The sequence below is a fragment of the Mastigoproctus giganteus genome, chromosome 4, assembly GCF_048544385.1.
Source record: "Mastigoproctus giganteus isolate SK-2022 chromosome 4, ASM4854438v1, whole genome shotgun sequence".
Classification (NCBI taxonomy): Eukaryota; Metazoa; Arthropoda; class Arachnida; order Uropygi; family Thelyphonidae; genus Mastigoproctus; species Mastigoproctus giganteus.
Window position 1 is genome coordinate 93,620,761 of NC_143578.1, and position 16,390 is coordinate 93,637,150.

The window sequence follows — 16,390 nt, forward strand, 5'->3', positions numbered from 1 at the left end:
AAAGGTGGTACTTGTACTGTCCTTTCTGATATTCCCTGTCAGAGACTTGGCAATTTGGAATCTCCTCTCTTTGATCTTCTCTGGCTTAAAATCTCTCTACCTCATTGTGTCAAATTCATCTGTTGTCTCTACCATTCTCCCAACTCCACTAATCACTTGGAGCTCTTTGACTTCCTCTCTTTGCAACTTGACTTTCTCCAGTCCAACATTCCTAACAGTGAGGTAATTTTCCTTGGTGATTTTAATGTTCACAACTCCAGCTGGCTTCCATTTTCTAGTCACACCGACCCAGCAGGTTGAGATGCTGAGGCTTTTGCAATTACTAATGACCTAGCACAGATTGTTCATTTACCTACAAAAATACCAGACAATACTAATCATACAGCCAATACGCTTGATCTTTTTCTCACAAACAACCCTTCTAAGTACACGGTCGAAGTGAGAGGTCCTTTAGGCATTTCAGATCACAACTTGGTGATTGTCTCTTCTCTAATGGAACCTTTATCTCATGGCTATTCCCAACCTCATGTTGTTTGGCATTACAAGAATACAAAATGGGATGACCTGCGTGACTTCTTTTCTTCTTTTCCTTGGTTGGATTACTGTTTCAAAACTTCTGATGTCAACATTTGCTCAGATCGTGTCAGTGAAATTATTCTTGCAGGAATGGAATCCTTTATCCCACACTCCACTTTAAAATCTCGTCCTTTATCTAAACCTTGGTTTTCCAATAAATGTGCTAAGGCTGTCCAAGAGAAGAAGGTTGCATATCGTAAATGGCTTGTTTCTAATTCTTCAGTTTCATTTTCTGCCTACACCAAAGCTCGCAACAATTGTAAAGCAGTTATTAATCAGTCCAAACTAGAGTTTGAACAGGCTAAGAGTAGAAAACTTGCTTCTTGCCCTAATGGTAGCCGAGCATTCTGGTCTCTTGCCAAAGCTATTGGCCACAACTTTTGCCCATCTCTGCTCCCACCTCTGACCAAAGCAGATGGTTCTGTTGTCACTTCAGCCAAGGATAAAGCTGAGCTGCTAGCATCCCATTTTTCTTCCAGCTCATGTATTAATGATCTTGGTAAAACACCTCCCACCATTCCCAACATGCTCCATTCAATGCCTCCTATGGTCTTCCGTCAAAAGAATATTAGAAGGATTTTGATGAATCTTGATGCTAAGAAAGCTCCAGGTCCCGATGGTATTTCTCCACTTGTTCTCAAAATTTGTGCTCACTCAAATTCTTTGCTGCTTTTTTCACTTTCTTATTCCAAAGGTGTTTTTCCTTCTGCTTGGAAATTTGCTCATATCCAGCCAGTTCCTAAAAAGGGTGACAAATTCCTCCCATCCAATTATCGTCCCATTGCAATTACTTCTACTCTTTCTAAAGTAATGGAGAAATCAATTAACCGCAAACTCTTAAACCACCTAGAAACCTTCCGTCTGATCAACGATCGCCAGTATGGATTCCGTCAGTGTCGATCCACTGGTGATATTCTGGCTTATGTTACTCATTTATGGACTAATTCAATGGAAAGGTTCTGTGAAACACAAGTAGTTGCTCTTGACATTTCAAAGGCTTTTGATCGTGTTTGGCATAAAGGTCTTCTAAACAAGCTTCCATCTTATGGTTTGCCAACTGTTTTTAGTAATTGGTTATCCAGTTTTCTCTCTGATCACTCACTGAGGGTGATGGTAGATGGCTCTCTGTCTTCTAACTTCTCCACTAATGCCGGTGTCCCCCAAGGTTCAGTTCTTTCCCCCACTCTTTTCCTCTTGTATATCAATGACCTTCTTCCATTGACTGGAAATCCTATCCATAGTTTTGCCGATGATAGCACATTACATTCAACTTTACATTTTGAGAAACCTTGTCCTGCTCAATCAGCTTCAACTTCTCAAATCTGCTACCAATTTCTTAAATGCCGATCTTCAGGTAATTCTCTAGTGGGGCAAAGACAACTTAGTTGATTTCAACCCTTCTAAAACTCAGTCTTGTCTTATCTCACAAAAAAGGATTCTTCTGCTCCTATGCTTATCTTTAGTGACACTCCGATTTCTAGGCAAAATGATATATCTCTTTTGGGGATTACCCTGACTTCTAATCTCTCTTGGCAGAAGCACATTACAAATATTGCTTCCTCTGCATCTAAAAAACTTGGTTTTCTCTTTCGCTCTAAGCGTTACTTTTCTTCCGAACAGCTGCTCACTCTGTATAAATTGCAAATCCGCCCTGCCATGGAATATTGTTCCAACATCTGGGGTGGTGCCCCCAAAACCTCTCTCAGGCTTCTTGATTCCATTCAGAAGAGGGCAGTTAGGTTAATTAATGATTCATCTCTAACAGAGTTCCTCCACTTGCTTTCTCATAGACGCACTGTTTCTGCTGCATGCCTCTTCTACAGATACTTCCATGGGCACTGTTCTTCTGAATTGGCCTCTATAATTCCCACTCTCTTTCAAAACAGTCCGAACACGTGCCGCCACCAGCCAACATCCATTTACTGTCCAACTTCAAACCCACAGAACCAACTTTTCATCTTCCTCATTTATTCATTCAACTGCCGTTTTCTGGAACAACCTTCCTTCATATGAATTTCCTGAAAATTACAATCTACAGAAGTTCAAGTCCAATGTCAAACAAATATCTTTTTTCGTCTTCTCAACCTCCAACCCAAGCACGGTACTAAGTACTATAGGTTCTAATACCTCTCGTGTTTGGGTTCACATAAAAAAAAAAAAAAATATAAAGACAAAGATATTAGTTTTCAAGCCTAAGCTTGAGGCATTAACAAACTGTCAGAGCCTTATGGTGAAAAATTCAAAACCTGATAACGAAAATGCTACTGAGGCCTCCTACAGGATAAGTTACCATATTGCACTTGCAAGAGAAGCCCATACAATTGCAGAAAACCTAATTAAGCCATGTGCAGCAATGGTAACTTTTGTGCTTGGCGACCGGTTGGAAAAGAAACTTGAAACAGTTCAGTTATCTAATAATACTGTTAAACATTGCATTCAAGATCTGTCAGCAGATATACAAAAACAATTGGTGTCACAATGTAAATCAAGCTTTGCTTTTCCATTGCAACTTGACAAATCAACAGACATCTCACAGCTAGCAGTATTAGTTGTATTTGTATGCTACTTTTTACAGAACAAAATCAAGTAAGATTTACTGCTCTGTGAATATCTTGAAAGTCACACGACTGGAGAAGAAATGTTTAATGTCATAAATAGTTATGATAGAACATGAAACCAGCTAGGAAAAGTATATTGATGAGTGCACTAATGGGGCCAGGACAATGATGGTAAAAACAGCTGGTATGGTGGCAAATATCCAAGAGTTGGCAGCGTCATGTTTGAGTAGTTACTGTCTGCTCCATTGACAAGTGCTTGTCGCCAAAACAATGTAAAGAGACCTAAAAACTGTGTTGGATGATGCTGTAAAGACAGTGAACCACATTAAATCTAGGCCACTTTTGAAGAAATTTTCGCTGCCCATTTCTTCATAAAGAAATGGGCAGCGAACACAAAACGTAGTTGCCTCATACAGAAATAAGGTAGCTTTCCAGGGAAAAAGTTCTAGTTAGAGTTTTGAACTTTGCTCAGAAATGATCACCCATTTTATCTTTCTCACTGTTTGGTAGATACATCTTGGCTGCAGAAATTGGCATACTTAAGACATTTTTACAAGAATTAATGAAATAAATCTCTCGTGTCAAGGGAAGAGTTTGCTGATATTCACATGGGACAGAATTGCATCTTTTCAACATAAACTTGAATTTTGGAAGATGTGTGCAGAAAAAAGGCAGTATGAAAGCTTTCCTACTCTGAATGACTTGTTGATATAAACAAAATTGAGCCTGGAAGAAACTATTTATGGTAGCAATGTCCAACATTTTAAATGGTTTGCAACAGACATTTCAGAAATACATCCCATCTTCTAATGATGAAGCTACCTGGGTCTGAAATCCATTTTGTGTTTCAGAGAAACTGGATGGCATGTCTGTGCAAAACTACAAATTTGATACTAGCTTGAAACAAAAATTCAACGAGCTTCCTCTGGTTGAATTCTGGTATAGTCTTCTTCAAGAATATCTGCAAATGTCTAAATATGCAGTGCTCAACCTTCTTCCATTTCCCACAAATTATCTGTGCGAAGCTGGATTTTCAAGGTATGTGGCAACAAAATCTAAATATCGTTATAATATCATTGATTACTCCTAACTTTGTGAGATGAAGAAACAACACCATTCTTCACACTAGTAGCCAAAGAGGTACAATTGATTGTATACTCAAATAGTTTCAGTTTATTATTTAGTTATGTTTTGTTAGTCTGAAAAAGGTAGACTGTAAACATATAATAAATCAGTTCTGAGATATAATTTTTAATTTCAGATACATATCATCCAGCCACATTATATTTAAGTGAGCAAGGATCTATGGTTATTTTTTTTTTTAAGCCAAAAGGGGTCTGGAAGCAAAAACGTTTTGGAAACACTGCCCCCTAAGTGATACTGAATGATTGCAGGGGAATATTTCAACACAATATATAAAAATCAAATGAAATCTAATATTTTATGTGTAAAGCATACAAATTTCATTTGAATTAGTATTCAATTTTATAGGACTGAACATTTGTTCAATATTATAATACTGAATTATTTTTGCATAAAGTGCACAGGAGTCACATGAAAATAACGCTGTATTTAAAAGGAAAATTTAGGAAGTTTATGACCTGACAACATTAAGTTCCAATGTCACGAAACAAAACCTATGTATATGAAAACAGAGGATGGCACCATGGTCCCTAAAAATATTTATTCTATGCTAAAAACTGTACAGACTGTGCTCATTCATCCATATTATGAAATTTCCCTCTAATTAATAGTTAAGAAAAACCACGGAATAAGTATTTTTAAGCAATATGACGTTGAAATATCTATCAATGTCCGAGTTAATACAGGCCTGCATAGCAAAGGTGAGATTAAAAGTATCTATCATATATCTATATTAAGTGTATATTGTAAGGGCATATGACAGTTAGTATTGGCAACATGATGCAAAGTGTATATAGCACCAGCAAGAAAACAAAAAAAGCCACACACTCTCTTCCAGTGCTTATTCCCTCCAGTAGTTTGTCTAACTCTTCTTTTAATTTATTCAAACTACCCACTTCACAACAAAAAGTGGAAGTTTATTCAAATAATCAATTACCCTTCAGCTGAATTTCATCTGAATTACATTTCAGCTGAATTACACATTTCATCTGTAACCATAATTTTTCAGTTTAAATTTGTCCTCTTTTTCCTGGGCGACATCTAAGAAAGAGTAAAGATGATACCAGCATTTAGTTTACTTAACCCTTTTAAAGCCATATTATATACTTCAATTAGGTCAACACACAGATGCCTAGTTTCCACATACTGCAATTTACAAACACCTCAGTCTTTCTTAGAAAGAATATCCTTCTATGCCCTGACTAATTTTGTTGCTTTTCTCTGTACCTTTTCTGACAGATCATGTTCTTCCTAAAATCAGGTTTCTGAAACTGTATGGAGTATTCCAAAAGTGGCATAACCACTGCCTTATACAACAGGATAATCACCTCTTTGTCCCTGCTGACAAATTTCAGTATTTCATTGACATAACCCCATGAGCTGTTTGAGCAGCCTGCCCCAGAGAATTTCATGTCAGACTGTACAATTATCCCTACCTTTTTCATACTCCACTAGTTCAAGTTTGGTACCACCCACATGGAATGTTATTCTGGGATTACTACTATCTAAATACAGAACTTTGAAATTATCAATGTTCAGCCCATCTACTTAGTTTATACAGATCTTGAAGTATCATACCCTGATTACTGTCATTAACTACTGTGCCCACCTCTGCATCACCATACCTAAACATCAAAACTGAAATGCCTACGTAACACTATTATCAATAAATATTAAAAACAGTAATAAATAAGTTAGCCCATGAAAAGCAGTACCCATAAGTTGTTGTTATTTGGTTTTTAGGAGCATTAGCAACTAAGGCCATATTGCTCCGGGATATGCGGTGGTCATTCCCTGACCTTTCCGCCTTTGATGGTAACGGGCTCGAACCAAGGAATAATCAAGAAGCGTGTGCTACGCACTGCTGCTCCTTCCCACCTGGCTACAGATGCGCCCTTATACATAAGTAACTTTATTCTAATACTACTCTGGTCTAAATATACAAACAATCATAGACATAGTACAGTATCAAAAGCTTTAGTGAAATTCAACTCCATCTTGATAATCTAGAGTAATATTGATGAGTGAAATTTTATGGTTTCAAGCCTATCAAGATGTTCTTGCACTACTTCCTTAACTATTGACTCCATTATTTTCCTCTAGCACAGAGTCAAACTTATAGGTCTGTGGTTACTTGCTTCACCCTTTGAACTACCCTTATAAACAGAAGACACATTATCTCCTATTTGCAATTCTTCATGCCGAGCAGTATCCAACCATCATTAATAGCAGTGCCATTCATATCATGTAATTCGTCCCTTTTCTTCTAGTGTTAACATATGCAAAGAATTCCTTGTTGCCTTTTTTTGCACCCTTAGCCAAAGCTTCTCATGATCTGCCTTAGCTATCTTAACCACCTAGAAATTTATAATCATCCAATGCGTTTTTCTTCTCTGTCACTAAGTTCATCTAGCATCTCTTAATAGGTATAAAACATTTAGTGTCCTTTATGTTCAAATTGAGTTCTGATGCAACCATTCTAATGCTTAAACCATAGCCATTAGCATTAGTAGAGGCTCATGATACAAGAAAGCAAGCTTATGCAGAGTCAGCCAAAAAAAAAAAAAAAAAAACAATTTCACCTCTCCATTTGTTCCAAATACCTGTCCAGCTCAGCCTTAAATTTATTTAGGCTATCAACTTCCACAACAAAAGATGGAAGTCTGTTCCACCAATCAACTACCCGCTGGCTAAAGGCAAACTTCCACACATCTGTCTACAACTGTCTTTCCTCAATTTGAATTTATGCCCTATCAGGTGATTATTCTGAGCATGAGGAAGAATCCCATCAGTATTGAGCATGTTCAAACCATTCAAGACTTTATACACCTCAATCAGATAACCTCACAGGTGCCTAGTCTCCAAACACTGTAATCTGCAAAACTTAAGCCTTTCTTCGTAAGAACAACCCTTTGTTCCATTCACTAATCTTGTTGACCTTCTCTGTACTTGTTCCAACAGCTCTACATCCTCTTAAAATGAGGCCTCCAGACCTGTATGTGGCTTGACCATTGTCTTATACAAGGGAATAATCACCTCCTTATTGTGTACATAATTCTTTACACAATTATTTACTAGAATAAGTTATCCAAAAACTAAAATCTATGAATTCCTTAACTGTTTGCTATGTTATGATTTCCCAAATGAAATCATGATGCTGACAGCAAGGAAGAATTTGTTCTCTGACATTGCCAACTATTTTGGATACATTACCTATTTCATAAAACCTGATTACTGAATGGGAATAATTTTATAAATGCAAGATTAATTCATTATAAAACTGCTACCCTTCTTTTATACACCTGGCCTATTTAACACCTAGCTTTGTTCCAGTCATATAATCATATTATGGGGCTTTTTTATGGTTATAATTATTTCTAGTACTAATAATTTCAAATAGATATTTACAGTATACCCAGTTATAAAATATAAGTACAAATTCAGTAGCTTTCAGAACACGTGTCCCTTTATCAACTGACAAATTTGAATACATTACAAGCAAAGTGTGGCACGTTACTCATGCGTCATTGTTGTAGCACGGACGTGTGCTGCCTTACGCCAGTGATCATCCATCAATAAAACGGTTGTCTCTAGGATGGGATGTATACGCATGCCTTTCTGGCGATTTAATGCCTTAGGGTTGTTTATTATGTTTAGTGACTCTAGCCATAGGCGGTGGCGAAAGTGTCGTGCGTGGTCCACTATCTCAAAGTCGCGTTTGGGGTCAAGATCGTGGTTGGTAGCCCAAAAATGTTCTGCAAGCACGGACTGGTCAGTTTCGGCAAGCCGGATTGCTCTGTCGTGTTCCGTGAGGCGATCCTGGAGACGTCTCGATGTCTCACCTACGTAGCAACTGTTACAGGCCCTACAGGTGATACGGTACACTACATTGCTGCGTAAGACAGGTGTGACAGGGGTCTTCACACTGGAGACAAGTGAACGTAGGTTCCTACCGGGTAATTGCACACATTTGATGTTGTAACTTCTCAGGATCTTCGAGATACGTCCTGACACTCCTGGATAGTACGGAATGTAGGCGGACGATATGCCGACTTGCTTCGGAGGTCTTGGGTTGGAAGTAAGTTCTTGTGCCTGTAACAAGCATCTGTTTAGTACATGGGATGGATAACCGCATCTGGTTAGGTCCGCCTTCACACGGGAGATCTCGTTACGTCTAATTGTGTCGGTGCTGGAATGGCTCCAGGCCCTGGAGAACAGGGTGCGGGCAGTGCTATTGAGATGGCTTGGAGCGTGGCCGGACCCGTAGTTGGTGAATTGACCGGAATACCGACCGCGACTCACCATCTTCTACGTACTACTGGCTGCCAACTACCGCAATTCTACGGATTACCAAAGATCCATAAACCGGGTATTCCTCTCAGACCTATAGTGTCTTGCTGCAGTGCCCCAACGTATGAACTGTCCAAACACATCGCGAGCCTCCTCTCGCCTCTTATAGGTAATACATCTCACACCGTTAAAAACAGCAGTGAATTCATTAACATCATTAAGGACATTTCAATCCCTGATAACTCTGTCATGGCATCATTTGACGTGGTTTCTTTATTCACCTCGATTCCCGTCCAACAGGCCGTGCACTGCGCCAGAAGGCTCCTTGAGAGCGACTTAAGCCTCCAATCCAGGACGTCACTATCCACTGATGACACCTGTACCGCCCTCAACCTATGCCTCTCTAGCAGCATCTTCACCTTTGAAGACTCACTCTACAAACAAGTACATGGCACTGCTATGGGTGCCCCTGTCAGTTCCATAGTAGCTAACATCGCCGTGGAAGATCTGGAGGAGCAGATACACCAGAACCCACCTACACCTATTACAACTTGGTGTAGATACGTCGACGATATTTTTACCATAATACCACGTGGTTCTGAAACGGTACTACTAGAACACCTAAACTCTCTATCCAATTTCATCAAGTTTACCGTAGAATCAGAGGTGGACGGTTCGCTCCCGTTTCTGGACGTGCTAGTGCATCGCGTAGGCCCACGTCTAGAGACCTCAGTATACCGCAAACCCATGTGGTGCGGTCAATTCACCAACTACGGGTCCGGCCACGCTCCAAGCCATCTCAATAGCACTGCCCGCACCCTGTTCTCCAGGGCCTGGAGCCATTCCAGCACCGACACAATTAGACGTAACGAGATCTCCCGTGTGAAGGCGGACCTAACCAGATGCGGTTATCCATCCCATGTACTAAACAGATGCTTGTTACAGGCACAAGAACTTACTTCCAACCCAAGACCTCCGAAGCAAGTCAGCATATCGTCCGCCTACATTCCATACTATCCAGGAGTGTCAGGACGTATCTCGAAGATCCTGAGAAGTTACAACATCAAATGTGTGCAATTACCCGGTAGGAACCTACGTTCACTTGTCTCCAGTGTGAAGACCCCTGTCACACCTGTCTTACGCAGCAATGTAGTGTACCGTATCACCTGTAGGGCCTGTAACAGTTGCTACGTAGGTGAGACATCGAGACGTCTCCAGGATCGCCTCACGGAACACGACAGAGCAATCCGGCTTGCCGAAACTGACCAGTCCGTGCTTGCAGAACATTTTTGGGCTACCAACCACGATCTTGACCCCAAACGCGACTTTGAGATAGTGGACCACGCACGACACTTTCGCCACCGCCTATGGCTAGAGTCACTAAACATAATAAACAACCCTAAGGCATTAAATCGCCAGAAAGGCATGCGTATACATCCCATCCTAGAGACAACCGTTTTATTGATGGATGATCACTGGCGTAAGGCAGCACACGTCCGTGCTACAACAATGACGCATGAGTAACGTGCCACACTTTGCTTGTAATGTATTCAAATTTGTCAGTTGATAAAGGGACACGTGTTCCGAAAGCTACTGAATTTGTACTTATATTTTATAACTGGGTATACTGTAAATATCTATTTGAAATTATTAAACTATGGACCCCAGTACTCCAGGCCCATTTGTCACTATTTCTAGTACTGTTATATTTATTCTATACTAAGTTCTTCTGTGGAAATTTTGTGCTTATCTGATTCCATCAAAGTCATATGATGGGAACATTACAAAATATTAAGAAATAAATGCATGACTAACATTAAATTATTTTTATTGAATAGCAATAACATCACTGTCACCATTGCTAGATAATTTTATTACGAAGGAATTACTAGCTATACAGAATAAAAAACAACTTGAACTGTTGAAATACCCAATTCTGCTGTTACTTGAGTGAACGTTCAAGTTCTATTCACAGTGCTATTACATAATTTTTTTTAGTGTGAAATCACATCCCATCTAATGATAAATTACTGCTGAATTATGCAATAATTTTAAATGAATTCTTGCAATGCAAAATAAAATAATGCAAAAGGTTATTTGCAGAGACTTTCTGTGTAATGGGACTGTACACATGTGATAAAACTGTTTATTTACAAATTCTATACAAAAGTAAATTACAGTTAATGTAATCTTACTGCATGTTTTATGCAGCAAGAGTCAGTTTTGAATGACTCTTACTGCATATATAAAATTTTTATAAATGCTATATTTTAATCATAAATAACCTTTAGAAGGAGCTATATATCTCTGAAGATGTGAATCTACTTTAAAAATCTCATTTGTTTTCTAGTTTTCAGAATAAGGGAAAATTATGCGTTTTATGATAGTTTAATAATAATAAAAAAAAAGATGCTTCTTGGATAATCCAGGAATGAATAAATATATGTAATTTTTTAAGATATCTACAATTTTTTTTTTCACAGATAAGTAGAGCAATTATGCTTAAAGAAAGGGGAGGTAAATATAGGAAAATAAATTAGGAAAGAACCAACTTACCTGTGAAACACTTGGGAGAGCTACAGTTACATTATCTTGGTGAAATGAATTCTTAGGCAGAATTTTCTGCACATTATTCCGATTATAATTAATTCTCTGTTTATTCTGGGAAAGGGAAAAATAATAATAAAGATGTGCTTCACATGTTAAATGTTTACAATTTTAAATGCCATAACCTAATCATCTGAGGTAATAATGTTAAAAATAAAATTAAGACTAAACAAATGAAGTTCTGAATTTGTTTTAAAGAAGAAATATGTCAGGCAAAACACATCAGTATGAAACTGATGACAAGAATAGCTCTTAAAGCACACACATACAGGAAGGGCTGTAGTGGAGGATATACGCTGTATATCCTCTGGATTTTTTTAAGTGACTAGCATATACCTTTTGGTTTTTGAAAGACTTGAAAAAGCAAATACAGGAACTCCCAGACTTATGTAATACTCAACTTATGGAAATTCGACTTTATGTAAATTTTTGCCGGCTGGTGCAAACTTAAAAAAATCGTGGAAACATATTTTGCATTCCATAGGAATAAATGGAGGTATCGTGAAAATATCATAATGTGAACCCAATAACACATTGTTTTTTTTTTTTTTTTTGGAATTCGTTCCAAAAGGTTATTTTTATAATGGAAATTGCACTACCCTTTCATCGCTATCATATGTTCTGTTACAAGAATCAATTTTGAACCCCTTTGTAATTAATATTTTTCTAAAGCACGTTTCTGGAGGTCATGACCATAAAACAAAAACAATTTGCACTTTCCGGTTTATTGGGCTTTTCTGTTAGTGCACCTAATTATAAACGGGTAGTAAACTCGATATTATTGCATTTGCTATAATACCGATAACTGGAATTCTGTGGTTTTTATGTTATGGTATTATGGTGAAATCTGTTCCCCTTCACTGAAATCTTCATTCTTATTTACTTATTACAATGGTGAAGGGAAAGCGACCAATGGAAAGTGCAACTGCTGGTAGTGCTAAGAATACATACAAAATTGATTTAGAGATGAAAATGATTAAGAAGTATGAAGCAGGACAAAGTTTATCATCTATTATACGGAATTAGGTCTCGCTGCTTCAACAGTGAATACTATTTTAAAGGACAGTGCGTTTTAAAAGAACATGTCAAAGGACAAACTCACTTGAGATCAACAGTGATCACAAAACAGCATTCAGGTGTTATATCGAAGATGGAACAGCTGTTAATAATATGGATGGAAAATCAGGTTCAGAAGCGAGTGCCCCCGAGTCCAAAGGCCATTTAAGCAAAAGCAAGAAGTATTTATAAAGATGTTAAGGATAAGTATGGCAAACCCCAAGTCAAGTTCGTAGCAAGAAACGGATGGTTTAATAGGTTCAAGCATCACGCTGGTTTCCACAATGTTAAAGTATGCGGTGAAGTCACTAGTGCTGATTCTGCAGCTGCAGAGAAATTTTGTGATGTGTTGGAAAAAATTATTGATGAAGGCGGCTATTCAACGCAACAAATATTTAACGTTGACGGAACTGCTCTGCATTGGAAAAAAATGCTGGATCGAACATACAATGCCAGGTTTCAAGGCTTCAAAAGATAGGCTCTTGCTAAGAATATGTTACGGTATTATGGTGAAATCTGTTCCCCTTCACTGAAATCTTCATTCATATAAAAAACAATGGGGGCTAAAGCAGTGGGAGATTACAGATTAAAACCACTGCTTGTGTACCATTCTAGAAATCCTCATGCATTTATCAGCATCAATAAAGCCACCCCACCCGGGCATTTCCGATCAAACCAGAGAGCATGGATAATGATATCTCTCTTTGAGGATTGGTTTAAATGCTGCTTCATTCCAGAGGTTAAAAAATATTGTAAAGACAACGAATGTTGTCTTTACAATATTTTGATAGAAGAAAATTTAACATTAGATAGAAGCAAAATCGTGAAATTTTCTTTCACGATTTTGCTTCTATCAGATAATGTCCCTAGACATCCTACACATCTAGATGATTTAAATTTGAACATGAAAGTCATATTCCTACCGCCAAACAAGACTTCACTCATCCAACCTATGGATCAGGGTGTTATTTCGAATTTAAAAGCATTTACACACAACATTTGCTCAGGCATTGTCTGCAGCAGATGATGAGAAAAATTTTACGTTAAGAGACTTTTGGAAATCTTACAATATTTACCAAGCCATCTTAAACATTAATAAGGCCTGGGCGGAAATTACTAAAAGTAGTTTAAATGGCGCATAGAAGAAAATATGCCCACGGCACGTAAGATGCTTCGAAGAGTTTGAAAAGGATGAATCATATGAAGGGGTTACAGATAAGATTGTAAAGGTTGCAGAGCTACTTCACTTGGAGGTTGATGCCAAAGACATGGAGGAGTTAATAGAGGAAGAAAACAAGGAATTATCTAACGAAGAACTTATTGACTTGCAGGCAGCAATAGTGAAAGAAGAAAATGCTGACGAAGCTCAAAACGAACTAAATGAGGAGCCGAGATGCTTCATCACCAGAGAGATGGCAATGGCATTTTGTGAAATTGCATTGGCAATGGCAAGGTTTGAGAAGATGGATTCTCACAGCGAATGATTCTTAAAAGTTAACAGAAGGGTGAATGATATGCTTGCTTGCTTGTTACAAAGAAATCTATGATGAAAAGAAAAAAGCTACCATCGAGTCATCCATTAATATGTTCCTTCGTAAGGTTAAGTGGCCAACCCCTTCTAAATCTCCACAGCGGCTTACCTATCAGCTGAAGATATCGATTCTGGCAACGATGCTCGAGAGATGAAACTTACTGACATTATGTCTGTCTCTCTTTTTTTGTAATTTTATAATTTTGAAATTTTTTTTAAATTGCATGCTTTTGTAATTTTTCCCGAGAATGAGATAAAAAAATTGAATAAATACAATAAATAATTCTATTTACATGTTCGCCAAACATTTCTTTTTTGATTCAATCAATCCAGCGAGCACAGTTAAGAGTGCTGCACAAGCATGGGGGAAATTCTCCGACTTACGTAGTGCTCCGCAGAACATAACCCTTATGTAAGTCAGGGAGTTCCTATATTATTAAAATATTTACATAAAATTAAAAAATAAATTTATTAGAATTTGATTCTTAGGCAATACTTAGTTTTATTATTTTTAATATATGTGCAGTATATATAAGTAAATATTCCGTGTGTACACACACCATATGTTCTCTAAAATTTGAGTAATAAGACTGATATGCACAGCATACTCTCTGGTTTTTGTAACATTTGTAGAGTATACCTTCTAATTTTACAACTACAGCACTATACACAGGTGTTAAAATTTTTAAGAAACAGAACCAGTTCACTTCCTATGCTTGACAGACGTGGAGTCAAGCATAGGAATTGCCAAGGAAATTTAATGACCTTAAAGAGCACAGAGCATGCATAACTGGTACCTGCAACCAGTGGTGAATAAAACTTTTTCAGGACTCTGAGCTAAAATAATTTTCCAGGTTGTTCAAAATACAATTAATATTTTATACGCTCACTTGCACAAAACACAATTGAAGTTTTTGAATGAGTGAATGAATTAACATTGTTGGCTAACTGTCATAACATATTTTATAAATATATATAATCCTTTCTTTTCTTTTTCTGCAGTAACAAATTTTTCTCTTTCTTCCTGTAATTCTATTATGAACAAATGAAGTAGATTTACTTGACATTTAAGGCGCCTCCATAGCCAGGTGGGAAGGAGCAGCAGTGTGTAGCACATGCTTCTTGATTAGACCGGGGTTCGAGCCCATCACCACCAAATACGGAGGATGCAGAACGGTCAGGGAATGACCACCGCATATCCCGGAGCAATATGGCCTTAGTTGCTAATGCTCCTAAAAACCAAATAACAAACAAACAAACAAACAACACCTTAACATTTAAAAGAACATTATGGTTTATCACTTTTTTTACTCTTTAATTATTGAAAACAATTTTTTTTTTTTTTTTTTTTTTATTGAAAACAAAAACAAGTACATAAGTGCCACACTTGAACAAACACAGGATAAAAAATAAAAACATTCTTTGGTCAGTCAGCAGAACTGAATTGAATTTTAACTTCAGTGTTCTGACTAAATGCTGGTTGCAACTAGCTGAGGTAATACTTTAAACTATTATACCATTATAATATACTATCCATTCAAAACGTTATGATTATCAGCCTCAGAAATTGTCCATTCCACCTTACTTGGTGGCATATGTGTCACAGTGAGAACCAGTAAATGTAATATTGCAGGTTCATGGCATGTGGTCCATACAAACTACTTGATAAACTTGAACAAGAACTTTGAAAAAGGGATGATTGTTGGATAATGGTTGAAAAGTGGCAGTATTACAGACACAGTGAACCTTGTGGACTGTTCGCAGAGTGCTGTAGTTAAGCTGCTGCAAGAGCGGATGGACAGTGGGCCCATGCTTCAACAGAAAATAGTGGAATGGCTGACCAACCAGGGAATAATCTGTGTATTTCCAAGACCACAATCCAACAAACCCTCCTCCTCTGTATGGGTCCTCTGGTAGGCATCCAGTTAATTCTTATGGCCACCCATCACCAACGATGCCTAAAATTTGCACCTGAATAAGACATTGGACCACTGATCCCTGGGAAAAAAAAAAGTTGCCTTTTCCAATGAATCAAATTTCTTGCTGTGTTGTGTGAATGATAGATGGAGGGTACTGGTGACAAACTGCATAGAAATCGCTCCAATGTCCTGGTCCAAGAGAAATTGGCAGTGTTTTGGTATTGGGGGGAATGTTTTCAGAGAATTTCTTGGAGCACCTCTACATTCCTAGACTGCACTCTGAATGCTAAAAACTACCTTCCATTGTGACTGATCAGGTACACCCCTTCATGGTAACTGCCCACGTGACACACTGTATTCCTGCAAGATAATGTGCTCTGTCACACTACGCATTGTCTGGGAGTGACCAGCTGAACTTGAGGGCAACTACCAGGTGCTACCTTGGCCACCAAATTCACTAGACATTAATCCCATAGAACAACTCTCAGATTACATGGATTAACAGATCCAGCACTTGGACCTTGCACCACGAACTATCGCTGATCTACAGGATGCAATCATGGAAACATGGTATAGTATAGCTCCTTGAGAGAACATACCTGATTCCAGAATAAAATCTCATCAGCAGTATTGCTTTTTATGTCATTGCATAATGCATAACATGACACTCCACTACACTTTGTTTTTAATGCATAATACATAATGTATGA

General features: G+C 37.9%; 1 protein-coding gene across 1 annotated transcript in view; it reads right to left on the reverse strand.

Annotated features, from left to right (window-relative positions):
* The window catches only part of LOC150086919 (uncharacterized), a 290,440-nt gene that overhangs the window by 39,842 nt on the left and 234,208 nt on the right, over positions 1-16,390 (reverse strand). The window contains exon 11 of the mRNA XM_090372322.1: positions 11,124-11,228. Coding sequence (XP_090228448.1) covers positions 11,124-11,228 — 105 coding nt within the window. The remainder of the gene's footprint in view (positions 1-11,123; positions 11,229-16,390) is intronic.